The sequence below is a fragment of the Lates calcarifer genome, linkage group LG5, assembly GCF_001640805.2.
Source record: "Lates calcarifer isolate ASB-BC8 linkage group LG5, TLL_Latcal_v3, whole genome shotgun sequence".
Taxonomy (NCBI): domain Eukaryota; kingdom Metazoa; phylum Chordata; class Actinopteri; family Centropomidae; genus Lates; species Lates calcarifer.
Window position 1 is genome coordinate 15,955,576 of NC_066837.1, and position 21,913 is coordinate 15,977,488.

Sequence of the window (21,913 nt, forward strand, 5' to 3'; positions counted from 1 at the left end):
TAAAACCTCATCCTTAAAACGATATATACCACATTAGCAGTTTGCATATTCTCTGCATTTGAAATGACACATGCAGCTGACGTGCTGTTTTTTGTTTTGTTTTTTTTTTTGCATCAATCTCCTTGTCTATGTCCTCTTTCTTCCATCTGCTTGTCCCAGTTGGACCAGGGCTGTGTCATTCCCTGTCCTACGGCTGAGGACATCACCAAGCGTGGCGTGCCCCCCATGTCACCTCCTCTGGCCATGTGGGAGAGAGAGGCTCAGGTGGTTGAGCTGGAGAAAGGCGAGTCGGGACTGGGCTTCAGTATCCTGGACTACCAGGTCAGAGACATGCCTCTGAGCCGTTCCACAAATAGAACAGACTGGAATAGGCTGCAGTCTAAGAATATCAGTGTCAGGTTGGATAGGGTGAACACTAAGAAAATGGAGAAGCGAAGAGGTGGACGTCTCTATTCTACAGGAAGAGTTCTTTTATTTTGTAAATTTATGCACTAAACTGTTGAGGCTGGAAAGCACTCTGTCAGTTTCTATAAAAACACGTCCACTGTTCAGCAAAGATCTGTGTTAGGGCTAGATGAGCAGTAGCTTTTTTATAGCTGGTTTCCCCTCTATAAGATCACCCAGTCCATTTTCTTGTCTTATTAAAAGTAACTGTCTTTTATCCTGTTGTTTATCTGCATCCACCTCTCTTTTCATTTGTGCATTTCTCAAATATACTATATCTTCAGTAAATCCTCCTCTCCATCCATATGTCTAACTCCAGGATCCAGAAGATGCAACTAAAACAGTTCTTGTAATCCGGTCCTTGGTGCCTGGAGGCGTAGCAGATCGAGATGGTCGCCTGCTACCTGGTGACCGACTCATGTTTGTTAATGAGACTGACCTGGAAGGCTCCAGCCTGGATTATGCTGTGCACGTCCTAAAGTCCACCGGCTATGGCCCCGTCCACATTGGTGTTGCCAAACCCCTGCCAGTATGTGAAGATAATTAAATTAAAGTATTTGATATGATGTCTGTCAGTAGAGGGAAATGAGGGGAGAGATGGGCAATGACATGCAGAATAGATGGCTGACACTGCAGCTTCAAAGTCAGTGCCTTTACCAAGGGCAACCCATGATTTGATTTTAGAAGAAGTATTGTATACTTTAACATTTGTGTGAAACAAATGAGTAAATTTTAGTTTAATATTCGAGACATAAAACCTTAAACTAATAGAAAAACTAGGATTGGGGCGATCTTCTATCATGGTATATTTATTTTTAGAATGCTGTATTGATATATACTGTATTGTGTGGTGCTTTATCACAGTGGTGCTAATATGCAGATATGAAGAGATAGACACCAGGGTATAAATGGTAAATGGATGGTAAATAGGTGTTGCAATCTATGATCCAAATTTATATCATCACACAGCACATATCATCATGTGCACAACTATGAAATCATAGGCTCCAACATGTTCAACTCATAAATTCAGAAGTGAATTTCTTTCTGGACTTAATGAAATCCTCATCAAACTAACATTTTATAACTTGAAACATAATTAATACCACAGTAATGCAAGACAATTACATAAGTGATATGTCTTTTTTTTTCTTGAGAGTACTGTATTTCTTCTCCTTTTTGTTTTGGACTGTGGCTTAGTAACAAGGAACAGAGAGAATCCAGTTACAGGCCGTCTGAATTTTTAATGCAGCTGAGAGATGAACACAATGCTCAACCACACTACAGATGGAGAGAGAAGGGGAGAGGAGTAGAGGGTGTCTAATTTACAGTCACCTCCTTTAGCCTGTTTGCTTCCATGTTGAATTTTGCTCACTTTTTGAAGCATTGATGCCAACTGTCTCCTCAAAACTCAAAACTTGCAAATTTGTATTCTCAGCTGGAACTGTGTGGCGGCTTGACTCCCATCTCAGAGAGGAGCACGCGGGCTTCCTGCGATGACACTGACAGCCACACTCAGGTCAGCCTGCTAGCTGAGGCAGCCGAGGCTTTCAACTCTGAGGACAACAGCAGCATCCAGCCGTGTTACACCACAACGGTACGTCAGACAAAACAAAATTAGCATCAATCACAAAAGACTATTTACATTACTTGACAGTTCTTTGTACTTTCTAATCTCATTTTCGCTTTTCTGGATGGAAAAAAAATTGTGGTGTTGCCCTTTACTCTCCTGTACACCACAGGAGAGTAAAGGGCAGTGTTTGTTTCTTATAGTTGGCCTGACAAACACATCACCATAAACTACACAAAATATATTAGAAGATGTTGGGCTAATATTGCTCAGAGTTGGTCAGTTTGTGTTTTTTTTTACAGTAGCAGTTTTCTGTGTTTACTGGGTGCAAAATATACAGGAAATAATTAGAACTGCCCGTTGTCAAAATTTGCCAGTTGAAAATGTGTAATTAGGTCCATAAACTTAACGAGAATACAGAATGTTTCATAATCATGCACAGTCATCGAACAGGATTCTTGTCAATGGGCATTTTCTCATTGCTTTAGGCTCAGCAGGAAACATCTTTGCAGTGACAGTTACAGTAACACTGCAACAGACTGAATCTTGCAGTCCATCACACAGGAAGCATTGCTCATTACCATGTATGCAAACCTGAGATTCTGTGGGTAGCCATTTTAGCTGCGCTAAAGGAGATTACCATGACAGTGTTTGTTCACTCTGGTCACGTTCTATAGTGGGGAGCTTAGAGCTGGCTGTATCAGTATCACTGGGTCAGGTATAGAGAAAGTGCTCAGTGTCAAAGACTTGTTCCTCCATTGTGGCCTCAACTCAATCCTATTGAGGCAGCCTTTTGTGAGGCACTTTTGCTTAATTACCAACAATTGCCTCTCAATGAAAAGTGCTTACTGCTTGCACGACATTGGCACCTGGTCTAACACAAGGGCATACAATTCTGCCAGTCTCTCAAACACACACACACAAAGCAACTCAGAGCAGCAAGTGTCAGAGTGTTCTCATCAAAGACAGGCTTGTTGCAGAGGTAGCTTCAGTGCTGCTCATACTTTCTGTGACGGTTTCAAAGAAGATCTCCTCGTTGCCCTTCCTCTTTGTCAAGTGCCCTGGGGGGACCAAAGAAGTCTACCTTTCTGCATGTTTTACATCTCAGAAATATTCCAAAGCCCTTAATCCTGCAGAGTTAATAGTTATTCACATTTCTTTATTGTCACACAAGAAAGAGACTTAAGCTTCAGGTTATTTTTGCAATATGGATTATTTTTCTACAAGTAGTAAGACTTGCTTCATGTCATGGGCACCAAAGCTTATGTTGTGGGAAATATGCAGCTGTCCACCATTATTGCTGCTCCTATATAGCTGTTTTTAGCTGTCTTGACTTTTAGCTATACTAGCAGCATGACTAAAAGGTCACCCAAGTGGGTTGGTTGGTCCACCACTTTGGTCCAGACTGAAATATCTCAACAAATACTGGATGAACTGTCATTAAATTTTGTGCAAATATTTATCGTTGACTACTGACATCTGTGATCCTCTGACTTTTCCTCTCGTGCCACCATCTGGTCAATATTCATAGTTCAGAGTGAAATATCTTGAATTGGAAAGATTTTCATGGAAATTGCTGCAAATTTATAAGGTCCCTTGATATTCAATCACATATCTTAACATCTACTTTTGGTAGATTGGCAAAAAATTTGACACAGGCATTCATAGTCCACAAAGGATAAATTTTAATCATTTTTATCCCCTGGCCTTGCTTTTAGAGCCATTGTCCAGTACTTTGGTTTCTGTCAAAATACCAGCAAAATAATTACCTTTCTGTCAGTCTCAACCTTAGTTTGTGTTTACCACTAATTAGCACATGTTAGAACGTTAACTTGCTAAACTAAGATTGTGAACATGTTAAGCAGTATATCTGCTAAACATCAGCACCACTGTGCCTGGTATGGCCCCACAGAGTGGCTAGCAGGGCTGAAGACATTTACTCTTGGTTGATGTGTTTGTCACCCCACCATCATGCTCTTACTCACTCATGCCCTCTGTTGTCTCTCTCTCAGGAAAACCAGCTGCGTAATCGCTTCGGCATCATGGAAGATGACAATAGAGAGCAAGCCCCGCCTCTGCCTCACCGTACCAGCTTTGAGAGGACAATCACTGTTGTCCGGGGCAACCGTAGCCTTGGTATGTTCTCTGTCTTTCTCATGGTGATGGTGTCTTGGTGTGTGTACGTCGCTGGTATGGCGATAATGACGCTAATAGGCGGTGGTGATGACGACTGCCCTGAAGAAGAGTGGTGAAATGGTGTGCTCCTTGTACCTGAGAGAGGAGATGACTATTGGGTGCGTGTGTGTGTGTGTGTGTGTGTGTGTGTGTGCGCACTAGGTATATGTGTGTCTGAGAGACTAGCAAGGGGGTGCATGAATGGTCAAAGTAATGTTAAATAATATAAAGACGTAATATTGAAACCAATAAGCACGTATTAATTTGAATGTTGATCTAAATATATTTGTTTTTATACTCTTTACTCTTTATACTCTTTACAGTATTAAGAGTATATTGTCTTAACTGCTCCAGCCCAGTGTTAGTGACTATTCAAACATGACAGGGAGCAAACAACAGGGTGTAAAGCACTCCTGCACTTTCATCTAAGGGCACTATGCAAAACATAAGGAAACAAACTCATTTGTATTCTGGAAATGTACTCTAATAAGGCATCACACTGCTCGTTTGTGTGTGTGTGTGTGTGTGTGTGTGTGTGTGTGTGTGTGTGTGTGTGTGTGTGTGTGTGAAAGTTTGAAATTATGTAAATTTTCATAGAGGAAATCAAGGTCATAACCAAGAGTCTGTGTGTCACTGCATTCTTTGGTTTTCTTCTGTTTATGATATTGTAGGTCTTATTGCTGAGATATTAATGTAGGATAGTTTTCTGGAAATCCACAAATGGAGGGTTCACAGATTTTGTGTGATTTTGGTTTTGTAAATTTAGATACATTTGAAGCAAAAGCTTCAACATGGGCAGAGTTATCATCTGTATCTGTAAGGAGTAAACATGGGGGATTTTTTTTTAAGAGCAATAACATTGTAGTACACTATTTATTTGTACTACTTTACCCTCTTCCAATTATTAGGTGCCATGGACAATCCTATCCCTTACGTAACTCACTTTATGCCCAATTTTGGAGATAAGACATGTAGGTATTGTGAATGGCTGGTTTGTACTACAATGACTGTATGGCTTTTGGAGCAGGTTGTCAAAGGAAAAGGTTTGATAGACTAAAATGAGGTCTTTTTTTTCTTGCCTTGCTCGTTAAAAAAAACATGAATATAAGCAGCCTATATAGAAGTTATTGCGTATTCTTGAATGGTGTGAACCTATTGCACTTATTGTAAGTTTGTGGTACCCTAAAGACGTTTTGTTGAGGTTAAAACAAATAGATTTCCATATAGAAATGTTCATGTGGGAATTTACCATCCATTATAATTTTACACTTTTGCAGCAGAGTTTGTCATAGAAGAGTGTATTTTGATGCTGTGTTATAGTATTTAAGCACCTTTGGATTTTGAGACGTTCAACATAATTTCTTCAAACTTCCTCTCATGTCTTTGAAATGTGTGTCTTCTCTTTGTCCTGTCAGCGTCAGTAGCGGTGTCTCCAGTTGATTGTATTCCAGGCACTATGATTGTATTGTAATTTGAATGTAATACCAAAAAACAATAAACTATTTATTTGATCAAAAATAAGCACAAAGTCATTTCTTTGACCAACTTCAAATTATGTACGACCATAGTGTTGTGGATGTGCGTAGTGGTTAGGTAGCAATAGTGTGCAGGTGCTGTAGGCCAGACTACCTAATTTGCTGTAGCCCTCTCTCTTTGCTGTGTGTGTATGTATGTGCATGAGGTGTGTGTGTATGTGTATGTGTGTGTGTGACGCCTGATTTACCTGCTTCTGCCTGTTTGCATTAATGAAGTGTTTGTCTAATCCGCCTAGCATCCAATTTGATAATGCCAAAGTCAGGTGTTTGTACGACTGGCATGTGTTACCCTCTAGTCACCTGTGCCCTGTGCCCTCTGTAGGTGTGAGTGTGTTTGTGCACCTTATGTGAGTGTGGCTGTGAAGGATGATGCTGTGTAAATGTCAAGCATGTGTAGCCATGTTTGTGTGCTAATCTGCCTAGTGTCTGTCTTGATTATGCTGATTATGCCACTGTCAGGTGTTTGTTTGGGCGACTGTCTGTCTGGCATGTTTTCAAAAGCAGCCTTAGCCAACCCTCTACTCACCTGTGCTTGTGTGTGTGTGTGTGTGTGTGTGTGTGTGTACGTGTGTGCACATTGGCAGGGATGTCGGTGAGTGCTATCAAGGACGGCTCAGGCATGCTGGTGCGCAGTGTGGTCCAGGGGGGCTCTGTTAGCCAGGATGGCAGGCTGGGGGTGGGGGACGCCATCTTGGCCATCAACGGAGAACCTACCTCCAACCTGACCAACGCCAAGGCCAGAGCCATGCTCCGCAGACACTCTGTCATAGGGCCAGAAATGAGGTGAGGAGCCAGTCACTGTTGAAACAGCATTACAAAACGTATAGAGTCCTGTTCTGTGCTGGAAAAAAATCATGTGGCGCTTTACTGTTACATCATGGTGTGTAGCTCACACAACCCTTAAGGGCATTTTTAAGTTTTCTCACTCTATATCACCGAAATCCCCCTGAACCACCTGTTCTAAATAATCCTCAGTCTGTATCCAAAAACACTGGGTGGCTGGATGTGCAACACTGTGTGCGTCATCCTCTTTAGAGTGGCTCAAGTACTGCTTGAACCTTCACATTTTTTAATTGCCGTAGAGAAAGACCTTTGGCTCTGATGTACAGTGTGACATTGTCGAGTACAATTATAGCAGCGAATGTTTTGGTAATTCTGACAAACTTAATATGAACAGAATTATAATGATGTTACTGTTTCTACTGTGACATGTCAAAATGAATTGTGTGAAAAAGGCCTTTGTGCACCCATACAGGTGTTTTCACTTATTCTTGCTAGTTCAACCTTGCACAGGTCCAAGTTGGGCAGGGCTATGCTGGATTTACATGGGGTCACATGAGGATCAGAGAGATCCAATCAAGCACACATCCACACAGTCCTCAGAAGAAGTCTAATCATGCATGATAAGTGAAAACACTCTGTGGCAGTTGTGGCATTATTGTGTATAGGTAAATGTTGCCGAGGTGACGGGATAGTCTTGTAGGAGTCATGGCATAGGTACTTGTAGACACATTTGTTCAACTGTATCCCTATTTAATCACTTCCACTGATAAAAAATAATATCAATATTGTCTTCCAATATGAAACTACATCATTACACACCAAAAACATGGCAGTATCTAGGATTGTGAATTCAAAAAGCATAATAATATGCCTATATTTGCCTATACTGAGTGCCCCATATTTGTTTGTGCCCTTTAAAGTTTCCTCTTTGGAGAGGCCAGTCTTGATACAATATTAGGAAACTACCAATAAGCCATCGCAGTGAGTGAAGTACTTTCAAAAACAGTTAGAAGAACACATTTAATTGGCTACAATGCTCCCTCATCCCTGTTCCTGCTTCACAGCCACTAATAATACTAATAGGGTTCCCTGATCCTATAAATGTCCAGCTGTGCCACAGGTGTGCTGCACTAGAGATGGATCTCTTGAATTGTATTGGTACATTTTAATAAGATAAATAACAGATGTCTGATATATGAAAATCTTCCTCATTTGTGTATGAAAACTGTAAACACTTGAACACAACCTGTTGCTACATAGTGCTGTGGTTTTTAACTGCCATCTCTTATGTCAAAAACATGAATGTGCAATTATACTGTAGCTAATATTGTGTTGCTAAAATCTAACACATATAATTAGCATCCTGGCTGTTTCTAAATTCAGGATATGTAAGAACTGGTAACAACTGTCCAGAAAAAGGTAAAGAAACCCTAAGTCCCTGCATTGGTCCCAGCTCTGAAGTAAGATGTGTGAGTGTGGTACATTAAAAAGTCAGTTATTTAGCACAGCTATTTATATTACATTCAAATGCACTTTCCCTCATGTCATAGTTCAAACACGTCTTTGCTTGAAAAACGAAAAAGCCAGAGCGAGTAGTTGAGAGGGAATGTAGAAAGCTCCTTTGGGAATGCAGAGAACAATCAACGGCTAGGGGAAAGAAAAAAAAGTAATTGAATACTGCTCACATTTTCTAGATCTACCCATGCAGATCTTGACAGTCTGTGTGACTCAAATGAGTGAGTATATGTACATCATAAATATAAGTGTGTGCTGTCCACGGTCACAAACATGATTTTCACTGCATCATCACCTATAAATGATCTTGTCTCAGTTTGGATCTCCATTACCACCTTGTTTTTGACACTGCAGTCATAGTTGACTGAGGCGCTGCAGTCATGTTAAATTAGATTAGATGATGAAATTTTAAAGATTGCCTGAGGGGAAATTGGGTAAATTATTACTTGTTCTAACATCAGCAGTTATGGCTCCACATTGACAATGCTTGTTTGGCTGACTGGAGCTGTGCCCCACCTCCACCACCCCGCTGCCTTGCAAAACACCCACTCACTCTCTTTCAACCTCTCTGTCTCTTTCTCTCCCTCCATCTCTCTCTCTCGCTCTTGCTTTTACAGGCGCACACACATGCACGCACTAACACACACACACATACACACACGCATAGACAGTCTTTCAATGGTCTAACCTCCAAAAACACCTTTTTCCTGATATGGGAAATATCTCTGAATAATTCAACACTCATCTCACCTTGAACAGTGCGCTTCTGAATAAAAGAGCGTTTTAAAGAGCCTCTCATAGATGCGCACACAATACACACACAGATGAACACAAACGTTCTCTATCACACACACACACACACACACACAAAATGCTCACCCGCTCACACTGCCTCCTCCTGACAGCACTGCAGACAAACTAAACAGAGAGTGGAGGCAGATGAGTTGCTTTGGCAGCCTCAGAATAAGACAGACATAGAAGGGTGAGGGCTTGTCACTATCTAACTGCCTCTGTTGAGACAAGACAGGCTGTCCACATGGCTCAGTCACAACAGCTTAGCGTAGAAGACCTCCATATTCAATCTGCCACCATGAGTGGAACAGAGAAATTGGCTCTTTCAGTGGATTCAAACAGCATGTCTACTGGTAGCGTCATGCAAGATGGAAGTGGGAGGGGGTGGGCATTAATGATGTCCTTGACACTTAAGTTCAGTGATGTCTTTTACTGCCATAACTTAGATGAGGGGCTTATGCAAAACACATTTAGAAATGCCTTGAATCAGAAATGCATCTTTTAGTGACATTAAAATATACATTTAGTCGCCCATTTTTTCCTTCTCATTTTGCACCAATGGCAGCACAAGCGATGCTGATGAAGTAGGGCGCATCTATAATTTTAGAGTGTTTAAAAAATCATGTGACATGTACGACAGCAGCCTCAGTAACTGTGTTTTTTAATTGATTCTTTTCCAGTTCTGAAGAAATTAATTGGTAGTTGCTAATCATTCATTATTTTTCAGACTTGTTAGTATCATTAAACATCACTTCAGGTGTCCAGCTGGTGTTAATCTTAAATCTGGATTGTCACCAAAACCAAATGTCACCAAACAGTTCATTATGTCGTTATGGGAAATCTGCATATCTACTTTGTTATCAAGAGTTAGATGAGAAGGTTGATACCACTCTCACTCAACCTCATGATGACAACTAAACTCCAAGAAGTCTGGTACATGACCATTTTTAAACAGAGCCAGGCTAGCTGTTTCCCCTTGTTCCCAGTCTTTATGCTCAGCAGGCTGTAGCTTCATATTTACTGTACATATGTGAGAGACTTTTAATCTAACTAAAGGAAGTGAATAAAAGTATTTCCAAAATGTCAAACTATTCCTTAAAACCATAGCATTCCATTTTTCTCTTATTATCTATCTATCCACACATCATGTCTAGAGACCATTCACAAAGTGCCATGCCATTTGTCTCATTCCTTGTCGTCCCATTAGTCATTGTTTAGTGCTGAAAGTGAAATGAATGTGCAGCTGTGAAAGTCATATTGATATTTAAAATGTTTTCACCCCATCCTGCACGTTTCTTCTCCCACGCTCCCCTACCCTCAGTATAACCTACGTCCCAGCCCATCAGGTGGATGAGCACCGCGCTCGTCTGTGTTTGCGCCCCCTGGCCTCCGTCGCAGCAGACAGCGCCTCCTCCTCGCCCACCCCACCCACACCTTCTCCAGAACCCGCATCTGCCCCGGCCAGATCCCCTGGTCCAGTCAGAACTCCGGCTCCAGCTTCGTCCACCCTCAAACCCTCTGCCTCAGTCAAATTTAAAGCTGCAGCTCCAGATCCAGCCGCAGTCACAGTCAGAGCCTCTGCTTCATTTAAAGCTCCAGTCAAAGGCCCAGCAATAGTCCCCACCATCACCCCAGCCCCAGACTCAAGGTAATGTAAGATCCAGAGCTCTCAGCCTATTATTTATGGTCACCTAATCCCTACTCAGGCCCCAGAGTGCAAGATAAACCTGTCTCAGGGTTTATTAGACTTCAGGGCTCCAGCTTTATTACATGTTGATATGTTTGCTGCAGAGAATTCAGACTATGAAATAGCTTTACATTCTGAGATCTTTAATGTGTTAACCTTAGGCTTTAGATTTTTATAGCAGCCAGGATTTGATTAGTGTAACACATCACACGTTTCCGTCATGCTAATGATCTGAGTTATTATCTGACACTTTAATTAACCGTATCCATGAGGAAACAATGTGTTTCAGTATGCAACCAGCTCAGTGTGAGTCTCTTCCAGTCCGTATTTTCTCCTCTCCATTCTTCTCTGTGGTAAAGGCAAAAAGCTTCTCTGAATGTTGAATCTCTGAGTTATATTTAGCTGTTCGCTTATGGATCTCAGTGCTGACTGTCAGCGAAAATGAATTGTTTCGCTTCTGTCTGTCCCTGCCTTCGCTCCATCTTCGTGCCTCTGCCTTTCTCCTCCCTCCCTCTCTCCCATTTCTCTCCACAGCCTTTTCTTCACTCTTATCTTTCAATACATTGTCTTTGTCTCTTTTCTCAGCTAGACTCTCTCTCAACTCTTTGTGTCTACATCTGTCTCTCATCTCTCTCCCCCTCAGTCATCTTGCTCTGGTCGTTTTCTCTTTACCTCATTTTCCCTTCTGCCTGGGTCCTATCCCTCTCTCCTGGCCGCTCTCTTTCAGCCCTGGTGGAACCATTTGTTCTGCCCTCTTCTGTAACTTAACTGGCTATAGGCTCCTGCTGCGCAGATAGCACCACTATCACTCACCTCCATGGGCTTATTACAGCCCTCTACCGTTAAACATATTCATGAAAAATTCTCTCCTTCTCTACCTCTTTCTGCCACACATACACACACACATATACAGCATATATATATAGCAGAGACACTATATATATATATATATATATGTGTGTGTGTGTGACCTCCCTGGCAGAAAATGTGTATTTTCAGGGCCATTTACACCTAAAGCATGTATCTTCTCAAGGCCCACCAATGTAACTCGCTATTGGCGATGTGTCACAGTGTGTCAGGGCTTGAAATAATAACAAAGTACATCAAGATACCTTGTTATCCACTGCAGCTCCACCAGCGCGATCGAGACAAATGCTATTTAAGTCTCAGATTGAGGGCTGCAACAACTAATGATTATTTTCACTCTGGATTCATTCATAGATCTTTAGTCGACAAAATGTCAGAAAATTGTGAACAATTCTTTGCCGCGGTTGTCCAGAGCTCAAGCTGACTGCTTCTGATGTTTTGTTTTGACCAAGCAACCAGTCAGAAACACAAAGGCGTTCAATTTGCGATGACATAAAACAGAGAGAAGCAGCAAATCCTCACATTAGAAGCTGGAACAAGCAAATGTTTGGCTTCAAGTATAAAATTGCTAATAGATTTTCCTCTATCAACTAATTATTCATCAGCTAGCTCTGCACAGAATATTATTTTAACAGTAAATATAAACTTAATTAAAGACTGTAATGTAAAATGTATCTCCAGAGAGTTAACTGTTCAGGAAAAAAGTAATTTAGAGTATAGACAGTGGTGTATCAGGTTTCTATTCAACATCACACATTAATTGCATATTATTTTTTCCCTCCTTGTTTATTCGCCATCAGTTGGCAGATCCCAAAATCTCTACCTCAGAAGACTAAGGGAGAAGGAAAAGAAGGTGGCAACACTGTGGAAGAGAAAAAGGACAAGATTAGTCCTGATGGGAAAGTACCAAAGCTGGAGGTGGAGATAAAGGTGGATGGTAAAGAGGAGGGAGATTGGGAGCTCCACCCTCATACCACCATGTCTTGGGATCAACCGAGAAGGTTAGTGAATCAGTAACATCTGTAACAATGTCCTTCTCCGTCATTAGATTTTATTCAGATTCTCCGTTTTCAGCCTTTTTTTCAAAACTCTGCCCATGGTTCCCCTTTATCCTCTCTGTGTCTTAGAAGGCTTAGTAAAATCCTAGTGTGTTCAGGTTATGTTCACAGCAGGGGTAGAGCAGCACAGTGTACACACAGCCTGCTCATATTTCTTAGGCCCAGAGAAAGTGACTGCGTTCCCAACCTGCATTTAACACGTTTATTGCTGCATCCTGCGTGGATAAATCACATAAGCTGCACTGCATGCAAAGACCAGCTTTTGTGTGCCTCTGCCTGGCAGGTATAATATTCTATTGTTTTGACTTAATCTCTGAAACTCTATCCGCAGTCCTAAGCAGTGGATAGAGGGAGACTGAGGGGGGGAAAAAAAAGAAAAGAAAACCCATTGGATTAATTCTCCTTCTTGTGCATTTTTGCTCTAATGTTTCAAAGCAAGTAGGTCCTCATCAGGCATACAGAAGGCTTGAATTCATCATCACTGTAATCGTACTGTAAGAAGGATTTTCAGCTCTGCAGTATGTGTGGATGTGCCCTGTATCCTGCTTTGTGTTTCAGTGTGCGGCTGACTCGAGCACCAGGCCAGTCCCTGGGTATCAGCATAATGGGAGGCAGAGGCATGGGCCGCAGACTGAGCAGTGGAGAGATGATGAGGGGAGTCTTCATCAAGCACATCAGCCCCGACAGCCCGGCAGCACATAATGGCACCCTCCGGACTGGAGACAGGATACTAGAGGTGTGTGTGTGTGTGTGTGTGTGTGTGTGTGTGTGTGTGTGTGTTGCAGACATAGAGAAAGAGACATGCTTATTAGAAATTACAGGAAACAAGAGTGCGTGTGTGTATATCTTGAGGCGAGAATGGGATTGTGTGTTTTTGCTGCATGAGCATGTGTACATAAATTATGTGTTGCAATTTGGCATTGTCCGTGGTCTCTGTTGTACTGAAAGACGTTGATTTGATGATAATATGATACAGTAATGAACAATTCTCTTGTCTAAATAACCAGAAAATGTTATTCACTCCAATCCATTATGTACTGTAAGTGTAAGGTTCAAGGTTCAGCATTATTGTCATTATGCGATACAGGATTGCAGAGTGAAATGCAGTTGTAACCTCCTACATGCTACACACAGATAATTTTGTAAATATAACAAAGAAACAGAATAAACTATACAAGAATGTGAGCGTTCATCACTGAGGGCAAGCACACTAAGTGGAAAAATGACAGGAACGTGGCTGAATAAGAAAAAAGACATTAAAAAAGGAAAATAAACATTCATGTATACCCTATACACTAAACCCACACACACACACATTATTTACATATCATTGTCACACATTATTTGACTATTAGACCATCAGATATTGGGGAATTTACCTGAACACATAAAAAAATTGTCAACCAGCTGAGGTTATGCCATATTACATATAACGTAATATGGGACATGATTGCTGTTCCTTTATTTTTCAGATAATTTCACTGGATTAGCCTTAAATTACATTATTCTTTTTTTTAAAAAAAATATAAATAGTTTCTCAATTCAATTTCCAAAATATGTGGAAGATTTTTTCCATATTGCACACCCCTATTAGCCATATCATGATACATATCCAATGTCACGTCAGTGTCAATATCTGCTGTGTGTGTTGACTTGGCCAAGGTGTGTGGTGTGGACTTAAGAGATGCTAGCCACGAGCAGGCAGTGGAAGCCATCCGCAGGGCTGGAGACACCTTGGTCTTCCTGGTTCAATCTGGACAGCACAGATCTCAGGTACTGCATTTTAGAAAGCTGCCAAAATAAATATCACATTCCTATTGGCTTTGAATTGCATTGTGCAGTGTATATGCAGGTGTTGTATGCATACATTAGATTGTGTAGCATTTGAGTCTCTTGAGGCTCCAGATTCCTTCACACTGAATCTCAATACTCAGCATATGCAAAGAGAGGGTGCAGTGTGTATTCTATTGGACAACTCCATCAGAAGTTTCAGCAGTGTTATGTGTGGGAGTTTGTAGCATTACAATATGATATCCTCTGGGCACAAAGCATACTGAACAAAATTAGCTTTGACTGAAAACTTATCTGGTATCATATAACGCACTGTATCATATTGGGTGCAGCATCTGAAGCATCTGTGTTTCGCAGCCATATAGATATTCAGCTGCCTACTCTGCATTTTGTGTTTTCGCCCACAGTCTCCTATGCTCACCAACCACGAACGTCTAACTCCAACACCTCATTCCAACTCACACAGCAGCAAGGTAATACTCCTCTACTAGGGACTTACCTTGACCTTAATGATACTTTTTCACTACATTGCTATGGTATGTGCACTGAAATCCAAACTATACACAGCACTATAGAAGTCACAGAGCAGCAGCTACTTGTTTGTGTTTTAAAGGTCGTGACCAGTACTTTAGATGTCATTTTAACAGATGACAAGCTATGAAGTCATTTTTCTCTGTTACTGTTCCCACACAGTTACTGATGTTTGACTCTGACATGACTATATTGTATAGAGAATGTTATGTGTACACTACATTATATATAGAATGATGAGTCATTAACACCTACATGGTATTCCAAAAACAATGAAGGAGCTTAAAGGGATTTTTGAGGGGTAGATTTCTGTTTTGGTGGTGATGTATGTAGGACTATATCTGTGTTTCCCCTCATGATCTTAGGAAGCACAGCCTCATGGTGGTCTGTTCCTTAGTCTCTCCCCTACAAACCCCTTCACTCCCACCCCCTTTAAGGTTGGTGCATTGTTGTTTGTGTGTATGTGTGTTTGTGTTATCATGGATATGCAGGATCTTAAAAGCAGCCTTGCATTAGCATTTGCACTAAGCCAACTTCCAAAAACTTAATTAACGTGCATATTTGTAGATAGAACCCTTGTAGTTCAAAGTCCCTTGCAGCTACCTTGTTTGTTTAAGCCCTTTGTTTTTCTCTTTGATGGAGATGCATAAATCTCTAAATAGACAGTGCATTCTTTTGAAGTTATTTTTCCATGCACTTGTAAGTTGGTTACAAAATAATGCATGATTCTGGTCATCTTTCATGTTATTTTTAGCTGACATTAAAACTGTGTTCATTAATTCATCCCGTTCGTCAGTTTTTCCCACTGCTACATCAAGCACACTGAACAAGCCTCAGGGGTAGTCCAACTCATGCCTGAAGGACCCCCTGAGGCATCTCCCAACTCTGCCTGTTCAATAATGCAAAACTTCTCCCAAGGTACCTTCACCAACATCTAATAGAAAGGATCGAAGAAGCCCCGTAACTGTCACATCACCAATCACAGCTGCAGCAGAGGATGAGGACGACGCCGGCATGAGTAAGTCCGCATCATAAAGACGTCACACACAGGCATACGCGGGGATCCTCCGAAAGCCCTCGAGAACAGGATGGTTTTAATGTAGTGGTCACAGTCACATGATGCCCTCTGGCCCAGTAAGACTTAGACTTAGATATGTACAGAGCAAGAAAAGCTGTAGTACTATGATAAAAATGTCACACTCTGAATTATCACAATGTGGGACACCATTTTAAGGTCCATTATTTGGAAGTCACCAAGAGGCATTTGAGCTAATTATTTCCATGCTGTTCACATGTGAAGCCAGTTGGCTGGGCCCAGACTTAAATGTGCGTGCATTATTGGCCAAGAACACAAGTACAGTACTCATGTACATTATGTTCTTTGAGAGCAAATTTCATTTGTATGAATGTGTTTTAGTTTTCAGATGAGAACTGAGACATTCAGTTTCCTCTTTGGCACAAAAAAAACTGTTATGCATGTTTTATTCTTTCTTTGATTGACAAATGAAAGGTGCCCTGTGGAGTTTTCTTGTAAACAAACACATTTTTTGGTTTTCATTCAGCGTTACTCATCTAAATGCATCATGTGTATCCTTGAGGTCTAGCAGAAGTGAATAGTTGAATATGTTTCCTTCTTCATAAAACCAATTTCTCTTAAAAGTTATCATCAACATCCACGTCTTCTTCTTCACTGCCTTTGTTAACATCTTGTTGCGTTTCTGCCCCCTGTAGAGCAGTGGAATAGTGTGACACCATTGGCTGGAATGAGCAAATTGTTGTGCACTTGCATGAAAACAAACAAAATAGGTACCTATTCACCAAAAAAATAAATAAATAAATAAATAAAATAGATCCACAGCTGTACTAATGGCCAAAAACTCCTTAAGGCAACTTTAAGGGCATCTGACTCTGCTTATTTACACATATGTAAATTTTAGTCATTCAAATATTTGTGGGTATATGCACAAGTAATTACAGACAAATACAGACATGCAGCCACTAGACATATTAAGTCATACTGTATATATGCATTAAAAAGAAACACAAACATCCTTCACCTTTCCCTCAACATGACTGACATCATCCCTTCCAGACAAATTGCAGCAACACTCCCCTACAAACACACACACACAAACACACACACAAGCACCTCTAGGGTATAATGCTGCCTTTCCGCATGAAGTGTCAGTCATTACATGTAGCATGCCACACTTCTTTTTTTGGCTTACCCATCATATCCTCTTCCTAACAGCCTCTTGTTTGTTAACTCCTAGAAAAGATGCTTCAGCGCTATGGCAGCCTGTCTGGGAAGCTGCATATGATTGAGCTGGAGAAGGACCCTGCAGCTCACGGCCTGGGAATCAGTCTCAGAGGAAACAAGGACGGCTCTAGGGCCCGTATGAGTGTCTATGTGGCGGATGTAGACCCTCAAGGTCCCGCTGGTTTAGATGGCAGGATACGCGTTGGAGATGAGCTGCTGGAGGTAAGGAGGGGAGTGAATAGGAAGAGTAAAAGAGGGGCCGAGAAGGGTTGGAGTCCTAGAGAGAGAGACAAAATACCGGAGTCAAAATTGAGACTGGTTAAAGGAGAGCAGTGGGTTGTGGGTAGAAGACATGGATGAGAGGAGAGTGTTGAGTACTGTCATAGTAGATTTATCAAACAAATTACCATTTGAAGGATGGTTGGTGCTGGGTTGGATTCTTGCAATAAGCAACTGTGTAATAGAGATGAGGAGGAGAATCGAGGGAGAGGAGAAGCTGAGGGGTGAGGTGGGGGAGGGAGTGGGAGACGAGGATGGCAGAAAGACAGATTAATGTGGAGATGGATGGGATAAGGAAAAGATTGTTATTTTTCTTCTAGATCAACGGTCAGATCTTGTACGGTCGCAGTCACCAAAATGCCTCCACCATCATTAATAACGCTCCGTCTAAAGTCAAGATCGTTCTCATCAGGTAATGTGCAGAGTGATTCATTTGTGGTGTTTTTTAAATTTACCCCAAAACTTTTACTAAACATGATATAGCAGGTGTTGGCCAGCTCGGGGATAATAGCAGGTTTTGGTGTTGTTTTACCAGGAATAAGGCAGCTCAGAGTCAGAAGGCCCAAGGATCCAGAGCAGCGTGTGAGGACACAGTCGACTCCCAGATAGACTCTGCAGAGCATGGAGGATTATCCAGAGACATCCACCATATCATCCTACCTCAGGTGCAATACCTTCAGTACATCTTGGCATTAACCGCTGTCAGGCCACCAGCCTCACAGATGAAGCAACCAGTTGAGCTGTAACAGAATCTTACTGCAGCAAAAACAGCCTTGATACAAGAGGAAATATAATGACCTTCCCAACCCACTGTGAACATGATAGCGAATACAAATCTTTCATACTCGACTACTGGCAGCTTCACTAATTCTTGACAAGACTTATTGCTTGTTGTCTGCTTTGTTTGTCACATCCTCCTCCAGGATCATGTAGGTCTTGGCCTCTGCCTGGTAGAGGATGATTCTAAGGATGGAGTGGTAGTCAGGTCCCTGATCCAGAACGGCACTGCTAGTAAGGTGTGGTATCAAAAGCAGCATCATCACAATTTTCTACAGCTTCCTTAACAACATAAATATGTTTCTTATTGTTTCCAATTTATTTATCTAGCCTGCATACTATAGCTCAACCATTTCACCATCAGTTCCTCTCCTACTTAACTGTGCATGTACATTTATTTAGAGGTGTCTTTTTTGACTGGCAATAACACACTATAATAAATGCAGACGTGTTAGTGGCAAAATGCACTGCAAGTATCAGAAATAAAAGTATTCAATAGGTAACAGCATAGCCACTATCAAAGTATTACAGTATATTATTGGATCTTTATTACTGATGCATTAAAATGTACGCAGCTCTTAACTTTTTAGCCAGTTAATGTGGGGCTGATATGAGCCACTTTATCTGCTTTTGGTACAGCAATGCATCATATTTCATAAGCTGGTCATATGTTCTATATGAAAAATCCTGATTTTCAAAATAACCAGTAGTTATATCTGTAAGATAAATCCAGTGGACTAAAATATACAGTAGTTGCCTGAAATGTAGCAATGTAAAGTAATGATACTGTGAAACCTTTCGACAGGTTCCACATAATTTCATTTCATTTTTGCATATATCAAGCAGCAATGAGGTGCTAGTCAATAATCTGTCAGAGTAAATAGGCATGTGTGAGCACCACGTTATCAAGTATATAAACTATGATGTGATGGCTCTAGTCTCTGGGTATTTCTGGTAATATCGGAAGCAGATTAGCCTCGAGATGATCATTGCCATGTTTTAAAGTGATGTCATCATGTACTAGTAAGCTTTCATGTAGGGCCCCAGGCAACAGTTATTCAGATATTTGTCCAGAGGGCGTGTTTGATTTTTAATTTCACTTCCTCGCTTCCCTTGTTACATACACACACATAAATTTTGCTTAACTTCCATTTTTTATTCATGTTTCTGTCTATGTAGGATGGCAGGATAAAGAGCGGAGACAGGATCATAGCAGTGGGTGATGAACGTGTGGCTGGACTGTCAGTGGACAAGGTACAAACACACACACACACACACACACACACACACACAATATGCACTTCAAGGTCACCCCGATTTAATGATTTATGCCTTGCCTGTCGTCTCTGTATTCAGGTGTCCAGTTTGATTCTCAAACACCGGGTCACCGTCAAGCTCACCATCAGTCGTTCCAAGACTCTCTCCTCCTCTTCCACTCTACCTCTCCCTACATCTCTTTCTTATCCCTGTTCTATCTCTCCTCCATCCTCCCTAACCCTCCCTGTTTCCTCCTCCTCTCCATCCCTCAACGCCGTGCAGACCTCTCCCACAGGGCAGTCTGATTGGCTCGGGTCCATGCCCACAACATCTGACCCCCTGAGCTGCCCGGTCATGCCTGGCAGGGAAACCACAATAGAGATCTGTAAAGGAAATGTGGGCCTGGGCCTCAGCATTGTGGGAGGATGTGACACACTGCTGGTATGATCAACCAATTGACATTTGACATTAACATCATTTAACTAAAACTAAAGCAACGTTTGTTATTTTTGTTCATGGAAAGCCTAGCCAAACCTCCCATTTGTGTTTCACACAAATGTAGTCATACTCATCATTTCAACAATCAATCATTTATTATAGTTTTAGTCATTTGAATTGGTAGTAGAATGCATTAAAGTGCATGGGGTTCTGAAATATGAAGTATAACAAGGCTGATTGAGTCCAGCTTGATTATACTGTTGGTGTCTGTAATAATTATGAGTGTTTTCTAAATTTTCCACCAGGGGGCAGTAATAATCCATGAAGTAAATGATGGAGGAGCAGCACAGAAAGATGGAAGGCTGCAGGCTGGAGACCAGATATTAGAGGTATTACGAGTACACACAAACACAAACACAATGCAGTTCTAATAGTATTGCTCTGTGTTATTTTCATTTTTTGTTGGTTTGTTAGTTTGTTTGTTTACATCATATTTAATAATTTGTTATTTAATTTTGGTTATAAAAGTTAAAGGCAAGGCTATATTAAATGAATGCCATGTATTCCCAATTTTTGATACGATTATAAAACATTGTAAATGTTGTTTAATCTTTTATTTCTTTATTTATGTGGATAACAAAAAGTCAATAATCAACATTTCTGTAACTGTACATTAAAACTAACAAAGTGGCAGGTTAAGAGAGACAAACATAAGACAGTGAGTTGCTAGAATTACAACAAAAATCATTATGCACAAGACAAATGATGCATATTCAGAAGCAGCAAAGAAATCAGCCATTCAAGCAATAACATGATTGTAGGTTGATGCTCTGGCCCTCATTATAGCCATTAACCATGATAAAGCTCTATTTGTCATAAGGTAAGATGAAAGGCTTCTGCTGTTTGTGCTTTCCAAAAAACCCCATTCACACGACTGCACCCTGTGCCCCCCCACCCCCCCTCACCTTCCCCCAGGTAAATGGTATAGACATGCGGCAGGCGACTCATGATGAGGCCATTGGCGTGTTGCGGCTCACCACTCAGCGCGTTCGCCTGTGTGTCTTCAGGCACCAGGAGGCCTACAGGGAGGAGGACCTGTGGGACGTCTTCAGCGTGGAGCTCCGACCTCGTCCCAGAGAGGGGTTGGGGTTCACCACTGTGGGGAAGAGGTACATTTCTGATGCTCTTTAACAAATGAGAAACTTCCAACTTGTTAGGATCACTGCAGGAGTACGTGTCTGGCCAAATTTAACTAAAGGCTAGAAGACATTGGTGTAGCAAAACCAAATTATACTTTTACACTCATTTGAACATAAATTATTGTAGTTTCAGTCTCAGAGCCCTGATTAAACAGGATCTAGGCTGGCTTTAGGAGCTTTAGACTATGTCTGGCAATGTAACCAGTGGAGGAGTATGATGATGACATCAAAGGTTGCATTGTATTTGAATTAGACATAAGTGCAAACGTACCACCTGCCAACTCTTGCACCTTGTGAAATAGGTGAGAAATAAAGTGGGCCATGCTTTTGCTGAATCACACCATTATATAAGGAAATAATTCAGTAAATGTGCGGCCTATTCATGACCTCAGATTCAGTCAGAACCCACTTTTCATTGGTAAGATGGAGTTAGTTGGTTAATTAGTTGAACTCTGCAGTTCCCAGAATGTCGGTGTTGCCAGAATGAGGCTATGTTTTTGTAGTTTGATTTTTTTTGAGCAAACCCAGGAATGGAAGAGGAATGATTCATGTTAATGTTTCAGTGAAAAAGAACACTTCCCAGTTTTCTGTCATCTGGTTGGTTAAAAGCTAATCAAGTGCCCCTCGATGTAATTTTTATGCACATCTATTTATAAAGCCTCTGAACCAAGCGAAGCTCAGCAGTCAGGTTCACTGTAATCTTTCCAGATCTAACTAAAATTCGTAGGCTGGATGTGGAAGTTTTTTGTATCAAAGCATCAAAAGGGAATTTGAAGATCTGTGTATGTGCACATACTTGATGAGACAAATTCTTTCAGAATCTATGATATTTACAAGTTATTTTTCTTTTCTGGTGTTGCATCACTTGGTGATTTTTTTTCACTGTAGTTTTCTTTAGTTAGCTGGAGTCAAGTCCAAGTCTTTTGGTAAACGTGTATGAGGTACTGCTATTAAA

The 21,913-nt window shown here is 41.1% G+C and overlaps 1 protein-coding gene across 1 annotated transcript in view; it reads left to right on the forward strand.

Moving 5' to 3' along the window:
- si:dkey-92j12.5 (multiple PDZ domain protein) overlaps window positions 1-21,913 on the forward strand; it is a 37,293-nt gene that overhangs the window by 9,241 nt on the left and 6,139 nt on the right. Inside the window, exons 15-34 of the mRNA XM_051070668.1 lie at window positions 160-321; window positions 764-973; window positions 1,883-2,041; window positions 4,027-4,150; window positions 6,309-6,507; window positions 10,136-10,462; window positions 12,169-12,369; window positions 12,985-13,162; window positions 14,089-14,199; window positions 14,625-14,690; window positions 15,114-15,185; window positions 15,667-15,766; window positions 17,022-17,230; window positions 17,608-17,699; window positions 17,823-17,952; window positions 18,211-18,303; window positions 19,244-19,318; window positions 19,421-19,762; window positions 20,065-20,148; window positions 20,735-20,928. Coding sequence (XP_050926625.1) covers window positions 160-321; window positions 764-973; window positions 1,883-2,041; window positions 4,027-4,150; window positions 6,309-6,507; window positions 10,136-10,462; window positions 12,169-12,369; window positions 12,985-13,162; window positions 14,089-14,199; window positions 14,625-14,690; window positions 15,114-15,185; window positions 15,667-15,766; window positions 17,022-17,230; window positions 17,608-17,699; window positions 17,823-17,952; window positions 18,211-18,303; window positions 19,244-19,318; window positions 19,421-19,762; window positions 20,065-20,148; window positions 20,735-20,928 — 3,128 coding nt within the window. The remainder of the gene's footprint in view (window positions 1-159; window positions 322-763; window positions 974-1,882; window positions 2,042-4,026; window positions 4,151-6,308; window positions 6,508-10,135; window positions 10,463-12,168; window positions 12,370-12,984; window positions 13,163-14,088; window positions 14,200-14,624; window positions 14,691-15,113; window positions 15,186-15,666; window positions 15,767-17,021; window positions 17,231-17,607; window positions 17,700-17,822; window positions 17,953-18,210; window positions 18,304-19,243; window positions 19,319-19,420; window positions 19,763-20,064; window positions 20,149-20,734; window positions 20,929-21,913) is intronic.